The sequence below is a fragment of the Rhinatrema bivittatum genome, chromosome 2 (assembly GCF_901001135.1).
Source record: "Rhinatrema bivittatum chromosome 2, aRhiBiv1.1, whole genome shotgun sequence".
Taxonomy (NCBI): Eukaryota; Metazoa; Chordata; class Amphibia; order Gymnophiona; family Rhinatrematidae; genus Rhinatrema; species Rhinatrema bivittatum.
This window is the reverse complement of record NC_042616.1, coordinates 181402812-181429204: the sequence shown is the minus strand read 5'-3', so window position 1 is coordinate 181429204 and position 26393 is coordinate 181402812. Positions and strand designations below refer to the sequence as shown.

Here is a 26393-nt window from a genome sequence, read left to right as displayed (position 1 = left end):
CCAAACTTATTCGTACACTTTCACACTTGCTAATTAAACTCGTGCAAGTGAAATTGGACTTTTCTTTTGGCAGCAGTGTTTGGGTGGGAGATCTGGTTGAACTGGTGGAGGTTCAGAGTGAAGTGTTAGAGGATCTAGGTGAACCATAGACTGACTTGGTGAACTGGTGATTTAAAAGACACGTGCAAGTATTTTTAAAATGGTTTTCACACATACTTTATAAAATAGCCTCCATGTATAAACTGGGGTTATTGCACGCATATATTTTTTTTTACATACCTTTAATTATATGCACGTTTGTTTATAAAATATGTAAAGAAAGTATGTGTTTTCTTGTATTGGAAATATTTGCGCATACTAAAACAAGCGCGTACTTTTGGAGTAAAAATGCATGATATTTATTTTGTATTTATTCTATTTGTTTAAAAGATTTGTAACCTTTACCCTCCAGATGTTCAGAGCCCAGGTACAACCAGCACACAGTTAATAAAATACTAGCATTGATCTCTGCGTGTCCACTCACGCACGTTAATGCTGCACCGCAGATAGGTTTGAAAGTTAGGCTTTGTGTGTATTTCTAAAATACCATTGTGACTTATGATTTCATACAACAAAATAAAAACAAAGGTCAGCAAATAAGTGGTAGGTAATTCTATAATCTGTGATGAAGTTAAGCAAAAAAAGTACAGTAGTACCAAAATTGTGCTTGTGCTAAAACCAAGAGACCTCAAGTTACCTTCTGTTAGGATGTACTCTTGTCTAGCAGTTCAGTACATGTAAGTTGCTTGATGTTATCTTGACAATGAATGATATATTTTTCCTAACAATTCTTTATTTAGTAGATAATTAACTATAATTGGTAATTCACAATGCAGTAGAACTGAAAATGAATGAGTCCTGTTTTTCTGACACAGGGCGAACAAGGACCTCAAGGTATACAAGGCCCAGAGGGACCTCCTGGGAAAGGAGAAACTGGTCTCAAGGTAAAGTATGAATAACCGTGCAACCGTGTGAGCACAAAAAGAGTATAGCACAGTGGTACTTTTTAAACTCTGTCACATGGAATTTCTTCAGTCAATGTGGGGAGGGAAATGTTCAGTTAGCTGGCTAGATCTCCTGGGATGAAAATTGCACTCTGCAAAGCAGCTAATTATAGTCCATATTTAATCAGTTTTAAAGTAAGTGTCGGGGGATAAAACTATGCATGTAATGGAATTTTCAACTTATACGTACCTGGTCTCCCCCACCTAATTCATCTTCCTGAAATAGCAGTGGCAATGTATGCTGGGACTTTTGTACCCATGTATCATATAGAACATTTTCAAAGGGAAGCTATCCACATAGGTTTTTTGAAGTTTCACTACAAGGTACGCAGGTATAAGAGGACCTTGCCATAAAGCAGTTTAATGCAAATTGCCCTCCACAGTGAGTTTAATCTTCCATGGATCAAATAGGTTGGTATTCATAAACTGATTCCTTGTTCATCTAACAAAACAAACCAATTGTTATGGATTTAGCGTAATTCAAAATCAGCAGCAGGTCAGGATGAAACTGCTATTGAGCCAATGCAATGTGGTGCTTGAACAACACCTGCTCGCATGTGTTCATGCTTCAGTTTTTCTCATCTTCATGAACTGGCAAACATGAGTTTTATGTAGAATACCAGCATTTTACTGAATTCCTTTGTTTGGAGAAAGGAGATGCGTTTTTATTGTGGTATTCTTCAGAATTTGTATTTCACATACTTGTTTGCATATCACCTTCTATTTAGGGTTCTGTTTAATATTTATTTAGTAACTTTTTTATACCATTATTCGAATGGACATCATAACGGTTTACATAAAACTGTTAAGAAATACACTGAACAGGGATGGGGGAAGGGGACAGTAGGAAAAGAGAATTGAGAGAGAGGGAGGGAGGAAAAAAGGATAGAGGTAACATGAGAACAGTGTAGCAAGTGCTAACAAAAGGGCATTATTTACAAATTAGCAGTAGACATCATATGGGGTATAACGTAGGCAGTTGGATAAAGCAGCAATTTACAGGAGGTTAGAAATTTACAAGGTAGGCTGCTAAGGATTGTAGAATTAGTAAGAGGCTGCAAGCTGAAACCATGGGTAAGGGAGTCCATTTAAGGTGCTCGGAAGACTTTGCTATTAATTAAATGCACTGCATTGTGCACATGAATAAACGAGGTGTCCTGATTAGCTGGAACAAATGCGCACTGGGGGGAACATTTTTTAAAAAATTGCATACATTCGGGATAGATTTCCTTAGTCATGAAAACAGAGGTTAATAAAAGTGCCACATAATCTTTTTCAAGGACTAAACATACCCCACTCTATTCATATAGGATATTGTAATAAGCACGATGGATGACATTTTTAGCCCAAGAGATTTCCAGTAATAAAATGTTGGAACTAATGGACTACATAACCAGAACCCCACACATATTTGTGACCGTATACTAAATTCACTTCCAAATTGGATTAAGAAATTTTACGGAAGATCAGATTTTATAAGAAATAGATTTTGTATAATTGACAAACATTTTTCTTTATTATAATTTGAAAAAAAGGTTTTACTGGAGACTTTATTTTTACTATTTAACTGCAAATATCTACTTTTAGTGTTCATCTGACTTTTATGCAGTTTTTGGCACTAGCGACTGGAAATCATAACATTTTGTTGTGACATATAAAGAAAATAATATATATCTTTATTTTTGTTAGGGTGATGAAGGTGAGAGAGGATCCAGAGGTTTTCCTGGCCTTCCAGGCCTACAGGGGCCTGCAGGACCTAAAGTATGTATATGTGTAATTAGTTGACAAATGTGCAGTGCTTAGAAAAATAACTGGAGTATGATTTACTTACAAGTATTTGAAAGAGACTAATCAAATGTAAATACCATGTTTATTATTAGGGTGAGCCTGGAAGTTCTGGCCCAACTGGTGTGCCTGGACCATCAGTGCGAGGACTGCCCGGACCCAAGGTACAAGAATATAGATGTGTAGCCGAGGGATTTTACCTATTTATTTATGCATACGTAGTGTACATACAAAGCAAAGTAATGACCTTAGCTAAGTTCAAAATCCTTAATCCAGTTCCTAGTTTGTAGAGAGGACACTCCTTTACAATGTGTGATATAGTTTGTATCTCTCCACAAGTGCACAGTGGGTTGGCTCTAAGGTCCCATTGATAGAACTTGGCTGCTCAGTGACCTTGGCCTATCCTGACCCAGTTTTATCAGGGACCATTCTCATCATGATAGTTCAAAGCCAGCAAATGGGGTTCAACACAAGAAACTTGTTTGTGATTTCCTGCAATCCCCGATTCTCCATCCAAAAGGTATCTGCAGACAGATCCTGGTCAGGGAGGCAATGATTTAACATAAATAAGGACCTACTACCCATTTGATTATGAGAAGTGTTTCGTTAGAGTAGTCTTGAGAGTTTAATGTGAAGACTAGATGCTGAACACTCTTCACAAGGTTCCTGTGTAGAAAAAAGTGTTATTAAAGTAGGAAGTGTTCAATCTGGAAATGGCATGTGTCAAGCCCTGACGTATGATGTTAACAGAGAATGCTGTTTTCTTCTGGGGAAATATGTTTATTCAGGAAGGGCACACTTCTAGTATCAGAGAAGGCAACATCACTTCAGTCGGGATGATCATTCTGAGGGACAAGAGAAATCCTTTAAGGAACCTAGGGCAATTTCATGCTGAATAAAACCTATTAAGCTTTTCTGAAGCATTACCAAGCCTTCCAGTCCAATATCATTTTGTATCTGATAGAAGTTAGGAATGAGAGAAGTATGCCTTTGATTTGTTGCATTCAGGTGATACGACTTCCTATTAAACTGTAAATTATGTTTGGTTTCTCTAGTATGAGAGGCAGAATTACAAAAGGTTGTTGTATAATGTAATAGACAAGAAACAGTAGGGCAGAAAACAATCTCAAGTGTCCATGTATTTGCAGACTTAGAATATCTTTTAATCATAATTCTCAGATGTATCCTCAAGATATTTCCAAATTATGTGACAGAGTTACATGGTCCCTGACATGTACCGTGTTTCGTACAGAGAACTGCATCTCACAAAGATATAAAGGTGCAAAAACAGAGAAATAGAGAAGATGTATAAACATAATCTTACCACAATTTTGCAAGTTATTTGTGCTGCTGGGAGACAGTAGGATTGTGGTGGTAAAATAATAGGAAGCAATTTGCTACGCAGATAAAACAACTACACAGTGATTGGGTGAGTCAGGTTTTTTTTTTTTTTTAATAGATTCTTAATCATTTCTTGTGTATTAATCACTGTGAGTTGTTTTATGTGCGTAGCAATTTGCTTCCTATTATTTTAGCACCACAATCCTACTGTCTCCCAGCAGCTAAATAACTTGCAAAGCTGTGTTAAGATTATGTTTATATATCTTCTCTATTTCTCTGTTTTTGCACCTTTATATCTTTGTGAGATGCAGTTCTCTGTACGAAACACGGTCCGTGTCAGGGGACCGTGTAACTCTGTCACATAATTTGGAAATATCTTGATGATACATCTGAGAATTACAATTAAAAGATATTCTAAGTCTGCAAATACATGGACATTTGAGATTGTTTTCTGCCCTACTGTTTCTTGTGCATTGACTTTGATTAGGACAGTCACCTCCCTTTGATTCTGTTTAATGCAGTAGGACATTCTTTTTGAATATTACATTTTATGGTGACAGGGCAAGAGAATGGAAGACAAAGTACTGTAACAAATGAAAAACCACAATGATGATTCATCTACAAAATCAATGTCCTGGAGTTGGAAACTAATAAAAGTATATTTATTTTCTGGTTTTATGCTCTGCAGGGGGATCCAGGTACTGTTGGGCCACCAGGAGCTAGTGGAGAACCTGGGAATTCAGTAACAGGACCAAAGGTACAATATACTTTATCGTAATGCATGATAAGTACGGTGGGTGAAATTTTTGAAAGACGAGAAATGGGTACCTAAATGGTAATTGGGCACATACATTTTTGTACATAAGACATTGGGCAGATTTCCAGTTATGATCAGAGATTGAAAACTCTCTTTAAATATTAGATTGGATGGCTAAATGGATGAATAATTAGACATCTAAATGCTTGGTGCAGTTATGTGCAATTTAGACATAAGGAGGTCGATATTCAAAAGCCATTTAGAAGGATAATTGAAAAGTTATCCATCTAAATGGCTTACCTGGAAATATTCAGCCTTTATCTGGCTAAATTCTAGCCAGCTAATAAGTTAATCAGCTAGAATTTAGCTGGATAAGTTGGGGGCATAACTGGAAGGAGTTGTTAGCCAGCTAAGTCTGGTTGTGTCAAAGAGCTGTCCTAAAATTAGCCAGCTACCTATGGGGGTCATTTATCAAAGTGCTATATTGCGTTTTCGCATGTGTAAAGCACCTTTAACACATGCAAAAATGCCTTTAACGCATGCGAAAACATCATAACACATGGTGCGATACAAATTAGGAAAAGGGGAGGTGTTTGGGGCAGGATTTCTGGCCAAGTGGACTGGCTTCACAATGCCATATCACACAGCTTTTAACTACACCTTTTTGATTGCTCTTTGCGATGTTTTTGCAAATAGCATTTGAGAGAGAGAGAGACTCAACATCAAGCTAGGTTGAGAGAACATTGCACAAATCTCATCTTTGTGTGAGTTTCCTCACTCCGAAGGTCATCAAATCTTCACAAGAATGCACTGTTCTGTTCGTACGTCTCACTCTGAATGTTAAAGTGGCCCCTAACCCCTATACTAATACCTAAACCTCACCTCGAGTAGCTAGGTGGGCCTCATATAGAGGTATAAATACCTACCTAGTATGAGGGCCTTATAACTAGTTTGTCTGTCTGTTTGTCTGTCTGTCTGTCTCCCTCTCTCTCTTTCCAGTGGTTGTAGGTAGGAATTGCAACAATTGTGGTACTTATTGCAAAGTGTGAAAAAGTTATCGCAGTCTGTGGTAAAACCTATGCGAAGCGCTAAGATAGTGCACTTTGTGATAAACAGCCTATTGCCATAAAACACACTCCTTTTCCTATCGCATGCGATATTTAGTGCGTTTTGATAAATCCAGGCCTATGTAAGATAGCCGGCTATATTCAATTATATGGCTGCACTACTGAATATGCCTCCAAAGCTAGCCAGATAAGTTTATCTGACTAACTTTGCTATCCAGACTGTGTCTGAATATAGACCTCCTAATGTATGAAAATTCTCTCTAAATTGTGTCTAAGTTGAAAACATGCCTCTAACATGCCTACATGGAGGTACTTTTGTAACAGCCTGCATAATAAAATAGACAAATAGATGTATAAGTTATACCACTTTTGAAAGTGAATTTAAATGTGAACATTTTTGCACCAAAACAACCCCCACACAATTACACCTGCTTAAAGGATGTGCAGATAATGTTTAGGAAGTTTATGCACATGCTTTTGAAAATCCAAAGGTATGGATGTAATTCTAAATCCCACTCTAATCCCGTCCCTGGGAATGCCTATTTTCAGTTCTGGGTAAACGTAGACAATTCAGGACATACGCACGTAAGTTTAGCCACATATCAGAGAGGGGGGAAGTAATTTTATATAAAGCTTTTTCCACGGGTAAAGTGTTTTTTTCACCCATGGAAATGCCTTGCAAAATTACCCTCTACGGGCTTGATGTTCAACATGCTTTTATACACACACAACCCTATTTTATGCACATAAATAGTGCTTTGAATATCAACTAGGGGGTAAAAATGCACCCCTATCCGATTTCATGCAGACTCACAAAGAGAGGGGCGGGTAGAGTCAGGACAGAGGAAAGGCTTATATGAATATAAGTTTATGAAAGCGTGCACATAAATGTCCGTGCAGAATGTCCTACCTGCTCTGAGCATGTGTCCATGTGCCTACCGGGAGAGCCTGAACGTTTTCAAAGTGGACTTAGGCACATAGGTCCGCTTTGAAACTTCAGGCACCCGCAGACTTTAGCCCTACCCAGGCTGTTTGAAAACTACCCTCTATGTGTGGGACAGACCCTTTCGGTCTGCCCACTAAATGCCACTACCCCTGTCTTTATAACACACAAGTACATTTTCCAAAAGGCCATGTGCATAAAAAAACAGGGGTTATGTGCATGGCTGGGCCTTGTGCACACCGCATGCATTTTTAGAACAGGCCTGGCCTGTTACATGCAGAAGTGCCGGGTCCTGAAAAATGGGCAAGTTGGGGGTGTAGACCGGGCGGGGAGGGGGAGGACGGAGGCCGGCCGGGACAGCGCGCGTGGAAAATACTTCTGCTCTGGAGGAGCAGTAAATAATGAAATAAAAACATTTTGGGTAGCTGAGTAGGGGTTATGGGTCGGCGTGGGAGAGGGGAAAAGGAAGGACGTTTAGGCAGGGAGGTGTAGGGAACCGGAAAAAAGGCCGATCGCGTCACTGAGCGTAATTTGAAAATTCCCCCCCCCCCCCTGCATGTGTCACTCGCGGTCCTCCCGCACATGCACATCAGATTTTATAACATGCGCGCGCCATCGCTCGCATGTTATAAAATCGGCGCATCCATGTGTGCGCGCCGGGAACCACGCGCACATGGACTTGCATGCGCGGTTTTGAAAATCGACCTCTTAGAACGGGAACCATCCATTCCCTTCAGTCCCTCCCACCTGGAGGCTCTGATTGGGTGACTCAGTGCTATTTAGCCCGGCCATTTTAACACTCGGGGGGTTCCGTTAGAGAGAGCCGCTGCAGAGACAACATATATTTTTTCCACACTCTGGTAGGGCCTCCCGGCCTTGCCCAAAGGAGTTTTCTTTTAGAAGAGATACCTCACCCTGCACTCCCTGCCAGAGGGTCCTTCTTATAATTTACAGCGAGATAGACTTTAAAGCCTGGATACCCCTTTGGGGCAAGGGGCTATCATCAGGCGATCAAAAACCTGTGAGCCTACTCTGCTCACTAGGTAGGGCAAGCACCAGTGATGGATCCTGCTGTGAGAGAGTGTGAGGGCAGAGAAGATAATATCCAGATTCATTTTAAAAGTCGTTTTGGAACTTAAGAATACTGGGGAGGTATTTTGGATTCTCTTCCCCACTGGGATTGCAGTCCCCTGATTTTTCCACAAGAGAAATCACCCGAAATAACAGCTGAGTATTAAGGAACAGCATAACCAAAGGAAGAAAAAAACAAGAGAAGGACATCCCATCCTGATTTCCACCCAAGGAAACAGGGCAGGTTTTGGGTGTCCTTGGGGAAGGAAGATCTCTAAAGTTAGGATTTTTGCAAAGCAAAGGGGAGCCCTCCATTAAGATTCCCACAGCACAGCTGCTGGGAAAGTAGGCGCATTTAATATCCCCATGAGCTCTACCCAGGAGGTCTGTAATAAGGACCCCTACCTACTCAGAACACCGTATCTACAACAGATGTCACTCATCATTTTTGACAATGGACTTTATTTAACTTTATGAATCAGTAAACTTTAATTTAACATTCAGACCTGGTCCTGTCTGATTTATTAAAGCCTCTCACCTCATGGGAAGTACCTAAATTACAGCACACACACTGGCGACCTTCTTTCCATAAGCGAGAGTGCCCCCCCCCCCCCCCCCGGGATTAAGAGTCAGCGTGGGAGTGAATAGCTAGCTGGAGCAGCCCCAGAAGATATAAATGAGTTATGTGCCCCTCGGAGTACCTTTCCAAAAAAAGGGGCTACACGGGTCTGTTAAATGAAGATGCACAGAAACAGGTAAGATGCCTAACTTTCAGATGTTGTGTTCCTACGTTCTGAAAGTTAGGACCTTAACTCCTGACTAAGAGGTGAATTCTCAAAGCACTTATGTACTTAAAATTAGCATATGTGCGTGTAAGTAGCTCGGACTCCCATAATTGCTATTTTATGAACATGGAAAGTATGCACATCTTTAGGTTTCACATGCACATGTACGCGTGAAAAAATGGCACGGTCCAGGAGTGTTCTGTGGCAGGGCGAACAGTTACGCACGTAAGTTGCTATTGTGTAAGAGACTTACATGTGTTCAGTTGGCAACTTATGGAAGTTTACATTTGCTAATAATTGATATCATGCTTGTTTATTGTGTATTATTGGCTGGGTGGGAGGTCTCAGTGAACCGCAAGGAGTTCAGGCTGAAGAACCAGGAGGGTCTCGGTGAACTGGTGGAGGAGTCTGACAACTTGTAATTTCAGTTACGCACATGTTTTAAAATAGAATGACTACTGTGTGTAAATTGGGTTCTACGTAAGCAAGTGCTACTTTTTTCTCATGCGTAAAATATAAGTGCATGTGATTCTAAAACTGGAAGGAAACATTTGTGCATTCAATGCATTGAAATACTTGCTTTCAATGCTTTGCATATCTTTGCTCACAAGCGGACATTTGCACGTATGCTGGGGAGTAGGCATATACATATTTTATGATATGCACAAGTTCTAAAGTACTATTGTAGATCCCTGCATGGTCATACACAGAAGAATATGCAGCTGTGCAGACTTATTCGAAAATTATCCTCTAAGCTTTTGAAAGTTTAGCCTTGTTTCCGTAAGTCAGAGCTTTCCAAACTTTTCCTGTTGGTGACACACTTTTTAGACAAACATAATTTCATGACACAGTAATTCAGTCTACTAGCAAACCAGAGGTTAAAGGTTAAACAAACAAAACGTATTTCGACAATTTATGTACGTTTCCTTAAATATATACATAAATAAAATGTTTCATGACACAACCTATCTCAGAATAAATATTTGCGGGTTTCCACTTCCTCCATGCTGATCTCGTACATTGTGAGATCGGCATAGAGAAAGTGCTACTCTTGCACATTCCCAAAGATTATATATGCCAATCACTAAAAAGTAATTTTTATTTTACTTTTGCTGTCTGATCTTAGTTTTCTAATCGGTTGGTCACAGGCTTCTTTTTCCACCTTCCCTTTCTTGTTTTTTTGCCAATTCCTTTTACAGGGTCTTTTTTTTCTATTTCTTTTCTCTCCATCTGTCTTCTTCCCTCAAACACACAATCAGGTCCTCATTCTCACACGCTGTCTATCTCTCACATACACAGGCTCTCACACTCACATGCAGTCTCACACATTCACAGCTCTCACTCTCACATGCTCTCTCTCATACATACATACACACTGTATCTCTCGTGCACATGCTGTCTCACTCTCACACACACAGGCTCTCACACTCATATGCAATCTAACACATCCACAGCTCTCACTCTCACATGCTCTCTCTCATACATACATACACAGTCTCTCTCATGCACATGCTGTCTCACTCTCACACACACATACTCTCTCTCATACATACATACATACACACTGTCTCTCTCACGCATATGCTGTCTCACTCTCACAGGCTCTCTCTCACTCTCACATGCTCTCTCTCATACATACGTACATACTGTCTCTCTCATGCACATGCTGTCTCGCTCTCACACTCACATGCAGTTTCACGCATCCACAGCTCTTACTTTCACATGCTCTCTCATACATACATACACACTGTCTCTCTCATGCACATGCTGTCTCACTCACACACACTGGCTCTCTCACTCGCTCTCTCTCATACATACATACACACTGTCTCTCTCATGCATATGCTGTCTCACTCACACACACAGGCTCTCTCACTCCCACATGCTCTCTTGCTCAAGCACAGGCTTTCACTGGCACATGCTGTCCCTCTGCGTGGGTTGCCGAAGGATGGGCTCTGCAGCGGCCCTGATCTTCTCTGGCCACTACGTGGGATACGCAGTGGCCCTGCTATCGGGTTTCCTCCTCTTCTCAGGCCGCCGCGACGTGGAATCCACAGCGGCCCTATCGGGTTTCCTCCTCTTCTCGGGCCTCTGCGACGTGGGATCCGTAGCGGCCCATTAATGCTCTTCTTCTGTACGCAGCAGACACTCCTCCTCCTTCCTGCCCACGCGGCTCCGGCAACGTTTTTCTTCCGGGGCTACACAGGCAGGAAGGAGGAGGAGTGAACATGACCCTTTTCTTCGGGCCGTGGTGAGGTAAAGCTCCACCACAGCCCTGCCGATCTTCCGGCTATAGTTCCCTGCTTCCGGCGGCCCTGTGGACCGGGCGATACACCTCCACACTGCAGGCGACACACTAATGTGTTGCGACACACACTTTGGAAAGCTCTGCCGTAAGTGTTCAAGAAGACGAGGAGAATCTTTGTAAGAAGAATTTAACACCTTGGTTTAAAAAAGGTGCATCTGTTTAAATTTGTCTGAGCATGGAAAAGTTTGCAGTGTCTTCAGGGAGTGGGTTGGGTTATCTGTAACCAGGGGGAAGTTCTTTGTAAAGTAGTCAAGCAGAGAATGTAGTAGGCTGCAAATGAAAGCATTCAAAAATATTGACCAATCCTTTCTGCGGCACCTGATGTTATTGCAATCAAGACTCTGGAATAACTGCAGATGCTCCAAAAATGTGGTTCCAAAGCTGATGTAACTTGTATTTATAGAAAAAAATATTTACAAGTTGCTACACAGGAACAGTTGAGTGTACATGATTCATAGAAAGCGGTGCTGAGCTTTTGGATTCATATTCACAAATCAAACATGCAAAGCTCAGAGTTCGCTTCTGTCCTAAATCCAAATCATATTCTTATCATAAAGCTTTTTGCTTCTCCCAGCATTTGAAGTCGGATGGAATAACATAGTAACATAGTGTTGATGACAGAAAAAGACCAAATAGTCCATCTAGACTGTCCAGCAAGTTTCCTATGGTAGCAACTGCCGCTCTGTGCAAGTTACCTCTATGTTTCTGTTAAGGATAGTAACTGCCATTCCATGCAGGTTACCCTCATGTTTCTGTTAAGGGTAGTAACTGCCACTCCGTGCAGTTTACCACCAAGCCTTATATATTAACAAAGCAACATTTTTACTGGGCGAGAAGCCATCTTGAAAATTCAGGCAATGCTGCTTGACGTGCTTTGCTTTTGAACTTGGCCATAGAAGCAGTCCTGTTCTTTTTCCCTTATGTCTGCATATTAGTACCACAGACCATAAAGGTTGGGTTCATGTTGGTTGTCTTCTGAATCCAATTCCCCCCCCCCCCCCCCCACGTCGTCGAAGTGGAGAGCAATGTCAAAGCAGAGAGCAGTTTCGTCAAAAGCAAACTATTGGGGTATGTTCTTTAGTGTGTTTGTTTATCTGAATTAAATAGCTAGTCAGAAGGAAGGCAAAATAACCAGGAGTTTTGTATGTTTTAAGATTGGGCTTCCAAATGGCAGATGAAATTTAATGTGGACAAGTGCATGGTGATTCATATAGGAAAAATAACCCATGTAGTAGTTACACAATGTTAGGTTCTATCTTAGGAGTTACCACTCAGGAAAGAGATCTAGGCATCATAGTGGATAACACATTGAAATTGCTCAGTGTGCTGTGGCAGTCAAAAAAGCAAACAGAATATTAGGAATTATTAGGAAGGGAATGGTGAATAAAACAGTGGATGTCATAATGCCTCTGTATTACTCCATGTTGAGACTGCACCTTGAATACTGTGTGCAATTCTGGTTGCCACATTTCAAAAAAAGATATAGTTGCACTGTAGAAAGTGCAGAGAAGGGTAACCAAAATGATCAGGGGCATGGAATGGCTCCCCTATGAGGAAAAGTAAAGAGGTTAGGGCTGTTCAGTTTGGAGAAGGGATGACTGAGGGGGGATATGATAGAGGTCTACAAAATCATGAAAGGACTTGAACAGGTTAATGTAAATCAGTTATTTACTCTCTCAGATAATAGAAAGATTAGGGGGCACTCCATGAAGTTAGCAAATATCACATTTAAAACAAATCGAAGAAAATTATTTTTCTCTCAATGAATAATTAGGCTCTGGAATTCCTTGCCAAAGGATGTGGTTAGTGCAACTCGGTTTAAAAAAAGTTTTGTTACGTTCCTAGATGAAAAATCCATAAACTGCTATTAATTAATAAGCAATAATAGCTTGAGATCTATTTAATGTTTGGGTACTTGCCTGGTACTTGTGACTTGGATTGGCCCCTGTTGGAAACAGGATGCTGGGCTTGATGGATCCTTGGTCTGACCTAGTATGGCATTTCTTATGTTCTTAAGCATCAAGGCTTATTGGTTAAGGGTATTAATCCCCATTCATATTGTTAAGGGTAGTAACCACCAATGAGCATGCACCCTTTTCTTCATTTCTGTCCTTCAGCCTTTAGGGATCCACAGTGTTTATCCCATGCCCCTTTGAATTCATTGACTGTTTTCTTCTTCACCACCTCCTCCAGAAGGGCATTCCAAGCATTCACCACCCTCTCCGTGAAGAAATATTTCCTGATATTGGCTCTGAGTTCCCCCTGGAGTTTCATTTCGTGACCCCCTAGTTCTACTGTTTCCTTTCCAACGGAAAAGGTTTGAAGTATGTGCATCATTAAAACCTTTCAGGTATCTGAAGTTCTGTATCATATGTCCTCTGTACCTCTTCTGTTCCAGGGTGTACATATGTAACTCATTCAGACTCTCAACATAAGTCTTCTGATACAGACCCCGTACCATTTTGGTCGCTCTTCATTGGACCACCTTCATCCTGTCTCAATCCTTTTTGAGATATGGGCTCCAGTACTGAATTCCAGGTGAGGCCTCACCAAGGACCTGTACAGGGGTATCACCACCTCCTTTTTCTTACTGGTTATTAGCTATCCCCTTGTCACTTTGTTTCGTTGCCCTCAGATCGCCAGACACTATCACCCCAAGGTCCCTATCCCAGTCCATGCACATCAGTCTTTCACCGTCCATCACATACAGCTCTTTTGGATTACTGTGCCCCAGATGCATGATGCTGCAATTCTTAGCATTGAATTCCAGCTGCCAAATCCTCAACCAGTCTTCAAGCTTTCTTAAATCCCTTTTCATTTTCTCTACTGCTTTAGGTATGTCCACTCTGAGCTTAGTATCATCCAGAAATAGACAAACTTTACCTTCTATCCTTTCTGCAATGCTTCTTACAAAGATATTGACAAAACCAGTCCCAAAATTGATCCCTGTGGCACTTTACTTAACATGGTTCTTTCTTCAGGACAGTTCCATGTACCATTACACGCTGTCTCCATTTTCCCATCCCCCACCCACTCCTCTCCAATTCCTTATTGGAGTGCAGAGAGTGAGGGATGGGGAAATGAAGTGGAGTAGGGAGGGGATGGATTTTGTACCAGACTGCTGGATGAAGGGGGGACTCTGAGATCTAAAGGGTAGAAGCAGAGGGAGAACAGGATTTAGGGGAGGGCATACCAGAGGAAGAGTGGGGACTCAGAGAGGTGGGGGGCAGAGCAGGAACTTGGGGATGGGGTGAGCTGGGGCTCAGACACTGACTGTGGATTTGGCAGGGGGGGGGTGGCAGTGGGAACTTGCCAGTTAGGTAGATATGAGTGAGAGGTATTAGATGGACTGGGGGTATTAGCAGGGCTGGCGGTTCCATTAGGCAAACTTCGGCAATCGCTAGGGCGCCGAGCTGTAGGGGGCGCCGAAGAGCAGCCATGTGGTGCCGCAAGCGGGGCCTATCCTGCTTGCGTCAAAGAGAAATAGAGACTGTGTGCTTCTCAGGGCCGCGAGCAGCACACAGTCGGCGCCGAAACAGGTGAGGGGGGGCGACCGGGCGGAGGGGGTAGCACAAGGGTCATCTAGGGCGCCCAATACCCTTGCACCGGCTCTGGGTATGAGTGAAGGTTTGAGAGGGGTTTTAGAGAAAAGGATTGAAGGGTGGGGAGAAGTTTGAGAGGAGGTGTGAATGCAGTGAGAGGCACTGGAAAAGGATACAGGAGCTATGAAGAGAACAGGAATAAAGTTGAGGAGGCAGTGAAAAAGGGGTACTTGGACGATGGGGAGAGGGGAAAAGACTGAAGAAATGGGCTGGAGGTAGGGAAAGGCAAGAAAAACAGAGGAGGAGAGTGCTGATGAGAGGATTAGAGGCAGAGGAAAGTAGTTGAGGACTGCCTTTATAAAAACAATTCCTAGACAGTAGGGCATTTGAAATCTGTCCTGGGGTATAAACTTTTACAAGCCTGCAGTAGCACTAAGTGAAACCATCTGTGTGACAGCCCTTTGGAATTCAAAATTCAAGAAATAATGTTCACAGACTTATATTATTATATTTCTCTTTCTAAAAGACACCAGTAGGGTGGCTACCCTTTGACTTTTCTTGACAAGTTCCTCTTTTCAGTCCAAGCAGAGGAATCAAAATATTCTAAATGTTTATCTTGGCACAAGAGATCATTTATTTATTTATTTATTTTAAATCTTTTCTATACCGTCGTTAAGAAGGATCCGTCACAACAGTTTACAATAGGGCACATAAAGTAAGGATGCTGAGATATATTAATTTACACAGGTGCCGTAATGATTCGGTACATAGTTTTCTCAATGGTATAATTGGTTTGTGATACAATACTGTCCAGGAATTATCAGTTTAAAAACAATTCTAACTTTATAAGTGTCAACTTCTCTTCTGGTGAAGAACGAGAAGGTGGAGTAAAAACAGATAGAACTATAGCTACACACCTTATTTGTTCATATCTCTCACTTCGCCTGCCTCACTGTTTCTTCCTCACTGTATTACTTTGCTGCGTAAAAGCTAGCTTAGGTTTTGCTTGCACTGAAATAGTGTCTTGTGTACTCTTTGAAGGACTGATGGGTAGAAATGTTTTGCTCTGTTCAGGATGCTGTGCTTTGGTGTCAGGTATCTGTTTTTGGTCTTCATCCCCTCTCAGTACTCTAAGCACTTAAAAGCTGCAAATTATGATAAATCTGAGAAGATTGATAGATATGCTTCAGAAGAAATATTTACAATTTTTACTGATTTTCATTGAAGAGACCATGAGCCGAGTATACTAAGCATATTTCTCCAAGGACAAGTAGGATGGTAGTCCTCACATGGGTGACATCATCGGATGGAGCCCCGGTCCGGAACTTTGATCTCAAAGATTCTAGAACTTTCAAACATGCCCTACTGAGCTTGTGCAGCTGTAGTCATCACCCTGCCCCGTAGGCAGAGTCCCTCAGTGTCTTTTTTTCCACGGAGCTGTGTGTTACGGGAACAATGCATGTTACAGTATTCAGCTTTGCTCTCTCCTCACAGTTTTTGTAGGTGATTTTTTTCTAGAGCTGCAGCTGGTTTTCCTTTCCCTTATGGTAGTTTTCTTTTCTTTTTTCTTCTTCTTTCCACTGTGTGCCAGCTGCATGGAAGAGTCTATAACTATCCCTTATTAAATAAATACTGTACCTGCAGTTTAGTATCTGTGTCCTCGCCTTGTTCTGTTTTTGTACCTTTGTCAGGTGCTGGCAGGACTGACTGAATGCAGTCCATGGTTGATCCATGTAGGCCACTGAGCCTTGGGACTTGCCTGAGTTCTACCTGGGCAGGAGTTCCATGTCGTTTCACTAATCAATCGGCATCAATGGAGGTTCAGACAGTGAAGAGATCAAGGACCACACCGTTCCTGTGGGGGGGAGAGCCCATCTTCCCTACATCCATAGGAACTAGTCTGCATGGGCAGGAGCCCTTGATGACATAACATCCCCTTCTGCTTGCCTGTGATGGCAGTGCAGTCTCCTTGAGAGAGAGAGTGAGCAGGAGCCTTGGCAAGAAGCTTGCTGTCATACCTTAGGTGCCATGCCCATAACGGTTGCCTGGGGACATCTTTGACCAGTGCACCAGTGATCTGACGCGTTAATGTCAGGAATGTGTCAAGGACCAGGACTGCCATTGAGCACCATGGTCACTTTGGATGCCATCGAGGTGCTGGGGAGCTCTCGACTCGATTGAGGAGCATACCGCACACAATGCGTAAAGGTCTTCTGTGCCATAGGTATCGTCTCGATGCATTAGAGTCATCGAGCGCCTTGGGCCTCGATGTGGCAGACTAGCAGCACCGATCTCTAGTGTTGGAGACCAGGACTACCATTGAGCACCATGGTCCCCCTCAATGCCATCGATGCCCCTGGGGCCTTTGATGCCCTCGAAACCATCTATGCCATCAACACACTTGATCCCATTGAGGTGCATGCGTGGCCCCTCTTGATGCCATTGAGGTGCATGGTCTCAATGCTGCAGCCGCCCTCTATGCTGTGGCTGCCCTTGATGTTGTTGAGTTGCGTGGCCTTGATGCCATGGATGCCCTTGAGGCTGTCAAGGTGTGTGGTTTTGATGCCATCGCGGTGCAGTACCACCCTGAAGGCCATCAGATGTGTTGGCCACTGATGCCATTTTTTGCCATTCTCGACTAGTTGAGCACCATTAACGAGGCACTGGGATTGCTGTTGAGTGCCCTGGTCATCCTCAAGGTCATCGACTACCAGGGCTCTTGAGAGCCCTTGAGTGCCACTGAAGCCCTCGGGCAACAGGGGTTTCAGCCTTGGATGGATCGGTGCAGAGGCTGCCATTCACTCAATGTACCCTGGGATGCCGATGCATCGAGGCACAGTGTTCCAGTGCCTTCAAGACTTCTTGTGGTGTCCTGAAGGGGCACTGAGGAGCATCCTGCTGTCCCATCACTGGCCTACAGTTATCGGCATGGTTACTGATTATCTCGGGGTCTTGAGCCGCTGGGATCGGAGGGCATCAGAGGGCCCCACCTGTATTCATGTATCATCGGTGCTAATGAGTGCTAGCAAAGCTGTTGTCAGCCATAGCCACTGGCGAGGGATGCCATCGATCTTGCAGCCAAGGGGAATTGTCAATGGCACTGGCAGTCATCTGTTCCTTTAGGCACCGATGAGATGTGTCATGGCCAAGTTGGGGCTTCAGAGCCTCTGCCTGAAGGCACCCCTGGCATTCTTGGTTGATGCTGGTCCATTGATGCCTTGGGGCACTGGGGTCTCTTGGTGCCACCAGGCTGTTGATGTCCGTGGGCATCTGTGGTGCCAGGAATGGTGCTATATATCATTGAAGTGATCAAGACATGGTTAAGCACCGTCAAAGCCCTGGGAGCAGTGTCGTTTGGTGCCCTTGATGTGATCCATCATAGGTGAGCGTGAGAGCCTATTGGCCTTATGGATGCTGTCACCATGATGGGCACCAGTGAATACGGTCAGATGCCACAGGACATGACTGCAGAGCACCATTCGTCGCCATGGACTTCGTTGCTGATGTTCCTTAAGAGAAATGGCATTGAGCCATTCCCAACGCAATTTCAAGGACTGTGTCCAGCCTCTTGGAGCATTAACAGGTACTGGAGTGGGCGATGCAATAGAATGCCACCCACCAACAAGCCATAACCAGAGTCCCAGTAGTACTGGGGACGCCGTCGTCACGCTGTTCCTATTTACTCCACTGGGAGTTAGTGTAACAGTGGCGCGAAGCATGTGCGGTCAGGTACGGCAAGGCATCTGCTCCAAGTGTCTTGGGCGATGGCAGGCAGCAAACTCCCTGTCTGTGTGGTACTCAGTAATGCCAGGGTTTTGCCATCGTCTCGTCAATGTATCAACCTCCTCTTCAGTTCTGCACCACAAAATGCTGGGGAGCACTGGCGAGGAAGGCATCATCACACACTTTGTGATTGCTGTTTGGCAACAAGCAGTCAATGACTCTTAACAGGTGGTGCTTGGTCGTTGCTGTACCGTGGGATTCTACCCACAAGCACGGCAAGTTGGTTCGTAGGTGGGCCGCCATCCATAGGATGCGATACCACTGTATGAGCACTAGTCAGCATGCTTTTACAGTGGAGGGCTCTATTCTTCCAGTTGCCCTCTACTATATGGGTGTGTGTGTATGTTTCCCTCATGGTGAACACAAGAGGTTGTGCGCCACATGGCACAGGATTGACCACCTACGTTCCTAGTCAAAACCTTAGGGGAGTAGACATCAGGAGGATAGTGTTGAGAGTCTTTTTATTCAGAAGAGGAATATGTCTTTCAACCCCTTCCTGGTCACAAATCCTCTTTGTGGGGAAGCCCCTGGGGCTCCGTGCCTTGCAGATAATTGCTGAACTGGAGCCTCAGTTCTTTAAATTGGTGCCTATCCTTATAGGCCTGGACCGGGGGATAGCAGCGGTGGTCATTGGACCGTTGTTTCTGGGGTCACTCCATTGCTTACTGTGGTGACCTACCCCATCTGAGGGTAGAAGGCAGTGGCAGATTGGTCGCTTCTGAACCTCAGCGATCAGTGATTGTAACTCAACTCTCAACTGGAGAATTGAAATTTTTTTTGGGATCGGGAGGCCTCGATTCCCATTGCTTTCCTGTCCCTTCAGGAAGGAAAGATTCAACAAGGTTCCAGAGCAACCCTTATGGATTCCTCTCTGGATGCCCGGTTGTTCACCCCTACAAGGGGTGTTTCTCATTCCCATTTCCCAGAGAAGGGATGTCACTGGTGGTCGCTGTCGGTTCCTCACAGGCTCCAAGAGCCGGTCGAGCAGTGGCACTCTCCTTAGGTCGTTCTAAGGCACACCAGGTCTGTTTTGCAAGGGAGTCATTCCAGAGTATCTCCCCAGTGAAGATTAGGGGTTTCTCCCATCCGGGAGTTATCTTTGATACCTGCTGAATTCAATGGATATTTTTTGATAAGGACCACTTTTGCCAGTCATTCTTGCCTCAGAGACCTTACCTCAATGAGGAGGGTTCTAGTCCATTTAATTGGCAAGTAATCCTTTCCAACCTATCTCCATATCCACCGCAACAGATGTGCTGCTCTTTGGTTGCAGTGGCTTGCAAACTATACTTCCCCATTTTAGGGATAACCCTGTCTACAGACAGGGGAGTCCTGGTTCATGCAACGATTGTTACATTACTGGACCACATGCTTCCTTTGAGGGAGGATATGTAATTATGGCTGAGGTATTAATATCTTATCATGCTCATGGCAATCTGTTCCAAGATCACACTGACCCTGTCCTGGTACCCTTAGGTTTTCCGGGCCAGTGAAGAAATCCTGTTCTGCAGGGCTCTGCACTTGCGGCACCCTGGCTTCTTGTCTCTTGGTGGAGTGGTTTTTTGAATTTCTTCCTTGGGGAATTCGATCTCAGTATCAGCTGTTCCAAGCAGGCTGAGGGCTCTATCTCGGTACTGGAACTGGCAGTGAGTTATTCACTTGGGGTTGAGATATACAACCTAGCGACTTATTCTTACCCCTACAGTCCAGTGATCTGCTTCCTTGTGTTCTTTGCTCCTTCCGACTTCCAGTGGGAATGTTGAAGGGACAGGAGGAAAAGCTAGGGCATTCCTGGTATATCTTAGTGTATACTTGCCAGGAAAAATACACCACTTTTCCTTTTATTTTCACCAATTTCTGGCCTTTAGCTTTTCTCACTTTACTAGGTTGTCCAAAGTGTTTCCTGCTCACCTGAACTATCCTATAGACAGGATGGATAGCCCTGCCTTTGACAGGGTGCAGGGTGGATGAGCTTCAGGCCTAACTTACCTCCCTGCTCGGAGGTTTGAGCTAGCAATCCCATTGAGGGGTTGCCTTTCATCCCTTGAAACTTTTGCTGCTGTCCTGCATGGTCAGCTATGTCTGGTGTTTTACAGGGCTGGTGCTAGCTTTTTTGCTGCCCTGTGCGAAAAATTACTGTGCTGTCCCCCTCCCCCTCCAGTTCATTCAGTGTCTGTCCCAGGCTCATCATATAAAACCCAGCTCTGTCCTGCAATCTATATTTTTAAAAACTGACATGCCCCTCCACCCCAGAACCCATTGATAGGGAAGGTATGAGGTACCCTAGGTAAACCTTACATCCTTACACTCATGCCACCCCCACACCCTTTATAGTCACACACAATTAAATTATGTATTTATAATAAATTTTACATGAAAAAGAACATTCAAAAGTACAGTGTGCTGAGGCAAAAATAACACAACATGCATATTATATTTACATGCACTCCAGTGGTGCCAACCAGAAAACTCTGCAAAAAAGACACTTGGATCGCCTATGGAATTAGACTTTTTGTAATGCGTATTGGATGTGAGCTTGGCTCTCAGAAAGCCATGAACAAACAGAATTACCATTACAATATAGTAAACCCCCCCATAATAAAACAACCCTAACAACCTTATCTATGAAAAGGCAATTGTAAACCGCTCCGAACCTTGGAGGATGCGATAAATAAGAACTTTCAAATAAATAAATAAATTACTCCAGGCCCTAGAACACCAATAAAACTCTTATTTGGAAACCATGCTGCTATAGATCCCTTCACAGAAATTACATGCCAACAAAATACCTCACCTCAATCGCATATGCAGAACAAGTCAGATCCTCACCAAATACAGAATAAAGAGATCAGAAAGTATAAATAGAAACATGCTGAGAAGAACTGAACTGGAACCCACAACAAGCCAGCTTCTATATGCAGAACAACAATAGAAAAACAGAAATATTGCCATTCTTCAGAAAAGCATTAAATAATACAATCAAGAAAACAATCATAATAGTAAATTCATATTAATAAAAAGAATAAATATTTCAAATAGTTAATGAATAGAACATTCAAAATTTCCCAAGCACCAATAAAATATTTCAAAGCATCTGATGAATAAAAAATCCAATAATTAAAAAATGTTTTATTCCCCCCCCAAAAAATTAAATATTTCAAAAGAGTAGAATTATCAAATTACACACAATAATTAAAACTAATAAGGATTTAAAAAATCTCCTGCTCTCCCTTCATGTGATCTTCTGATTTCCAGTGATCCTGAGATTGTCGTGGATTGGGGGAAGGTAGGGACGCCCAAATTTTATCTTCTCTCTGACAAACATACACAATAACACATTCATTCTCTCACACACTCCTTCTCTCTAACATACACTTTCTCTCTTTCACAGATACATTGTGTGTGACACATGGGCTCTCACAGGCCCACAAATATACACACAGGCTCATTCACAGGCACACAGGCTCTCACATATATACCCACCCACAGGCTCCCAAACAGACACACACATATGCACAAACACACAGGCTCTCAGACACACATTTGCTTTCAGTCACTCACACACATGATTTCCTGTTATCTTCGAGCCATGGTGGGATGAGCTCCACCACAGCCTTGTGGGCCTCCTGATGTCTTTGGGCCGTGGTGGGATGAGCTCCATCACCAGTGCTGGTGTAAGGGTATTAGGTGCCCTAGGCAAAACTTCAGCCATGCGCCCCCCACCAACTCAATCCCAGAGTCTTTGCGCTTTCCTCCACAGGCCTCCTCACCCCATCTCATCACCCAGTCCTCGCTCTTCCCCCTCTCCATTCCCTACATTTCTGCTCTCTCACTCAATCCCTCAATCCTTGCTCTTGTCCCCACTCTCACCTCCAATCCAAATACTTGCTCTCCAATACCCAGGCTTCTCTCCAACCTGGAGCCACTCTCTCTCTCCCTCCCTTCTGCTCTCTCCCTCAATCCCCCATCCCCCTAATCTGAGTCCCTGCTCTCTCTTCAATCTGCAAATTTCCACTTTCCCACTTAATCCCTCAGTCCCTCTCCCTCTCCCCCTTCCCATGCATACCTGTTCCTTCCCCTGCTCTGTTCCTGCTGGAGTGTGCACACAGCAGATAGCACAAACGTCTCTGTTGCATGCGCACTCGAGGAGTTCCTGCCTTCCCTTTCAGCCTTGGGCTCCCAGTAATGACGATACTGCTGCAGGGGGTGGGGGGCAGGGGCCTGAAAGGTGTTTGAAACACGGACTTCTCCACCGGCAGCTTGAGCACCTGTGGCTTGCAGGCTCTCTGAATTTCAGCTGCCAGCGGCCCCGCAGTCTCTCCTACTGCCGCTGGCTCGCCGCCTCCCCCAGGTGTGCTGCCCTGTGTAAATGCACGGTATGCACTCTGGGTCTGGTGCTTTGGCTCGTAGCGTCTGTCACAGACCCTGCCATTGTTGCTGATTCTTCTTCCAAGCATTGCTTGGATTTTGCTGCCCACTGTGCCTATCAGCCAAACATGGGGCGCACTTCTGCAGATGCATTCTGTCCTTTGGATGCCAGTGGACTGCAATTTCTTTCTGGGGAGCTCTCGGGCCCCAGTTGGGTTTTCGGTTGTCTTGTAACAATGAAGGAAACTATGTGGTGTTCGTCCAAGAGTCCTTCTCTTGTTTACATCGCTAGACGTTTTCCCTTATCCAGGAGGTTCTAGACCTACTGTCATTGCCAAGTTTTCCTGATCCGAAACGCTACTTGTAATGTTTTCCGTGTTGTGGATGATGTTTCTTGCTGGCACTCACATCACTCCTCTGCTTAGGCACCCCTGCTATGCATGGGGGGGGTTTTGTGTCTCAGTCATTTACATGGTTTTCTCTTTGTAGAACCCAACTCTTTTCCTGCTTAGACCCCTTTGTGGGTCGGCTGCCTCACAGGCAAAAGGGAGAAAGGTAGTGCTTTCAGCATGGTGTGGTTTCCTGCTTTGTGCTGCTCAGACAGCTTATAGATACATAGAAATGATGGCAGAAAAAATCAAACAGCCCATCCAGTCTGCCCAGCAATCTCCCACACTTATTTTCCCATACTTATCTGTTTCACCGACCACCAAATTCAGGGCCCTTGTTGGTAACTGTTTGATTTGAATTTCCTGCCACCCCCTGCCGTTGATGCAGAGAGTAATTTAAAGTTGCATCAAAGGTGAAGCATAAGGTTTAATGGTTAAGGGTACTAACCGCCGCATCAAGCAAGTTACCCTGATGCTTGTTTACCCAGACTGCATAGGTCAATGCCTTGTTGGATGTTATCTGAATATAAATCCTCTTTTCCACATTTCCCCCTGCCGTTGATGTTACGATTCCTGCCCGCGGAGCTACTCTCCGCGAGCAGGCCCCTCCACCTAACTTACCCGGACAGACGCTGCCGGGCCTTGCCTTCCCCTGACGCTGCTGGACTTCACTCATCGCGGCTTGGGAGCCGCCGTTGCCGCCTCCGGGACATCTCATGCGGTAGGAGAGCCACGGCCGATGCCACCCCATGCGTCCTGGAGATCACGCCATTGCGGCCCGGACCGCTGCACCCAGAACCCCTTCTTGTGGCAGGGAGCCATGAGTCAGTCTCCTTGAGCGGCAAGAGAAAGCCGCGGCCACCCCGACGTCATCCGGCGGCCTGGAGGCTGCTTCTGAAGCCTGCCTGCTTCCTTTGCTCCTGTGCAGGAGGAGTGCTGCTGTCCATAGTCCTGCTTCTCTCTAGGGCCCTCCTCTAGGTGCCGGCGCATGTCTCTTCAGCCCATTTAAAGGGCCAGCAGCAGGAAAAGCCTGAGGCCCGACAGGAAGTCCTCTTCAGCTCATTTCCTGGTTCAGCCTTATAAAAAGGTCTTCACTTCAGTTCCTTATTGCCTTCGGATCGAGTTTCACAGTCGTCTGTGTCTTCAACTTTGGTCCAGGTCCTCCATGGTTTTCTCATGCTTTGATGGCTCCGTCTTCATGTTCTAGATGTCCGCTGTCTCTTCATCTGTACCTTCAGATGCCTTCTTGTTCCTGATGTCCTGCTCCTCCGTTGCCTCAATGTTCCTGATGTCCTGGTCTCATCCTTCATCTAGAGTCTACGTTGGTTCCAGAGTGGTCCACGACCAGCCCCGCGGGTGGGCTGTGTCGGGCACGCTGTGTCGCAGTCTCAACTCAGTTCTTGCTCTTGACTTGTTGTCTCCAGAACTTTGCTCCTGACTACGTCTGTTCCAGCATGGTCCGCGACCAGCTCCACGGGTGGGCTGTGTAGAGAGCGCTGCGTCGCAGTCTCAACTCAGCTCTTGCTCTTGACTTGTTATCTACAGAATCTTGCTCCTGAACCTTCGTCCAAGAGTCTTCGCCCATGTCTTCGTCTAAGACCTCTGTCTGCCCTCGTCCTCTGTCCAGCCTGCTACCTATTGCTGTTACCCAGCGGCAGGTCCAAAAGGGCTTGGAACGGTTGGAGGACTGTTCATTGACCAACATTACACTGCTGGTCTTGTCGGGGCTTGCAGGTCCAGTAGAGGGTCAGACCTTCTATTTTCTTGTCATAGCTCCAGCCTTCTTTTGTTTCTTGTTTTCCTGTGCTTGCATTGGCTTACCTCTCGCTGCACTCTCAGAGTTCCTCCCTGAGTGGCATGGCGATCCAAGGGCTCACATCTCCTGTCATAAGTGACCGTGCCTCCACGCTCGCAGCAGTATCCGAAGACCATGAGCTCGGTAAGCTGTGCCTGTGACGGGCTCCAGTTGTTTGGACAATTTTTGGCCTTGATTTTGCCCGGGAATTTTTTACTTCACTTTCTGGACTTTCTTCAACTTGCTTTTGCTCAGAGAAGTTTTTCACCTTAGTTCCTGGACACTCAATACTATGCCTTAACCTATTTTTTTTTTGCTCCATGTTTTCCCTCTACAGTTGTCGGGAACTTCCACGACCAGCAGGAGGCGCCTGCCATTGTTTCAGAGTTCATCTTTGTTCTTCCCACTCCGATGTGGTCCAGCTCCCTGGGTTTCATATGACCTGCAGGAGGCACCTTCACCCAGCTTCCACATCTAGCATCCAGTATCTTCATCAACCAGAGTTCTCAAGCATCAGAGAGTATGTTTCATTAAAGCATATTCCACATCATACACCAGGTCTTTGGTTCTTACGACCAGCAGGAAGCACCTGCACCCTAGACCTGTCTTCATCTCCTTGCTTCTGACTTCACTCCTGCTCACATTGTCCAAGTGCTTACCATGGAGCCAGCTTCAAACAGAAGTTCTCTCCACATACGCAAGTGTGACTCCAGCTATGGATTACTTGTCAGTTCGTCGCAGACGTCACCTTCCTGCGTTTCACTTTTTGACCTCATCTCTGCAAATCACCTTGAATCCACGATTTGATCCAGCTTTCGCTCCATGCAAACAGATCGTACCCAGGATCACCATTGTGAGCTATCCTGCACCCAGAGCTCGCCATCATGAGTCCTTTAGCGTCCCTCACGCATCATTCTAAGCCACCAGTATCTGGATTGGAAGATCCTGATTCCTTGCCATCTGCTTTGCTGTTCAGCCTCGCTGCCAAGCTAGGACTGCATTACTATCTTCCAGTGGTCCAGTATGCTTGCACTGCCATGCTGTTTGTCTCCCTGAAGAGACCTTGTCTTCCTTGAGATCACATGGTTTGCCAACCTTACTTCCTTGGATCCAGAGGAACCCATGCGGTTATCTTCAGTCCATCACACTAGGAAGCCTTTGGTACAACCCAACAAAGTCACAGAGTATTTCCAACTCCAGTGTCTTCCACCAGTGACTCACTTCTGCCAGAATACTCTCCATCGGCCACACTTGACCATCCATGTTTGGAGATTCACTGCGTACCTATGAAGTTCTTTGCTGACTTCGAGCCTGTCTCTTGAAGTTCCATTCATCATGAGTGGCTCTTTAACCCAGCCCTAAGGGAACTTCATCTTCATAGTCATTGAAGCAATCTTCTTCAGCAGTCTCTTGCAT

At 44.6% G+C, this 26393-nt stretch overlaps 1 protein-coding gene across 2 annotated transcripts in view; it reads left to right on the top strand.

Moving 5' to 3' along the window:
- The window catches only part of COL28A1 (collagen type XXVIII alpha 1 chain), a 352774-nt gene that overhangs the window by 197072 nt on the left and 129309 nt on the right, over positions 1-26393 (top strand). For both annotated transcript variants that reach the window (XM_029588942.1, XM_029588943.1), the window contains exons 20-23: positions 915-983; positions 2733-2804; positions 2924-2992; positions 4858-4926. In XM_029588942.1, coding sequence (XP_029444802.1) covers positions 915-983; positions 2733-2804; positions 2924-2992; positions 4858-4926 — 279 coding nt within the window. The remainder of the gene's footprint in view (positions 1-914; positions 984-2732; positions 2805-2923; positions 2993-4857; positions 4927-26393) is intronic.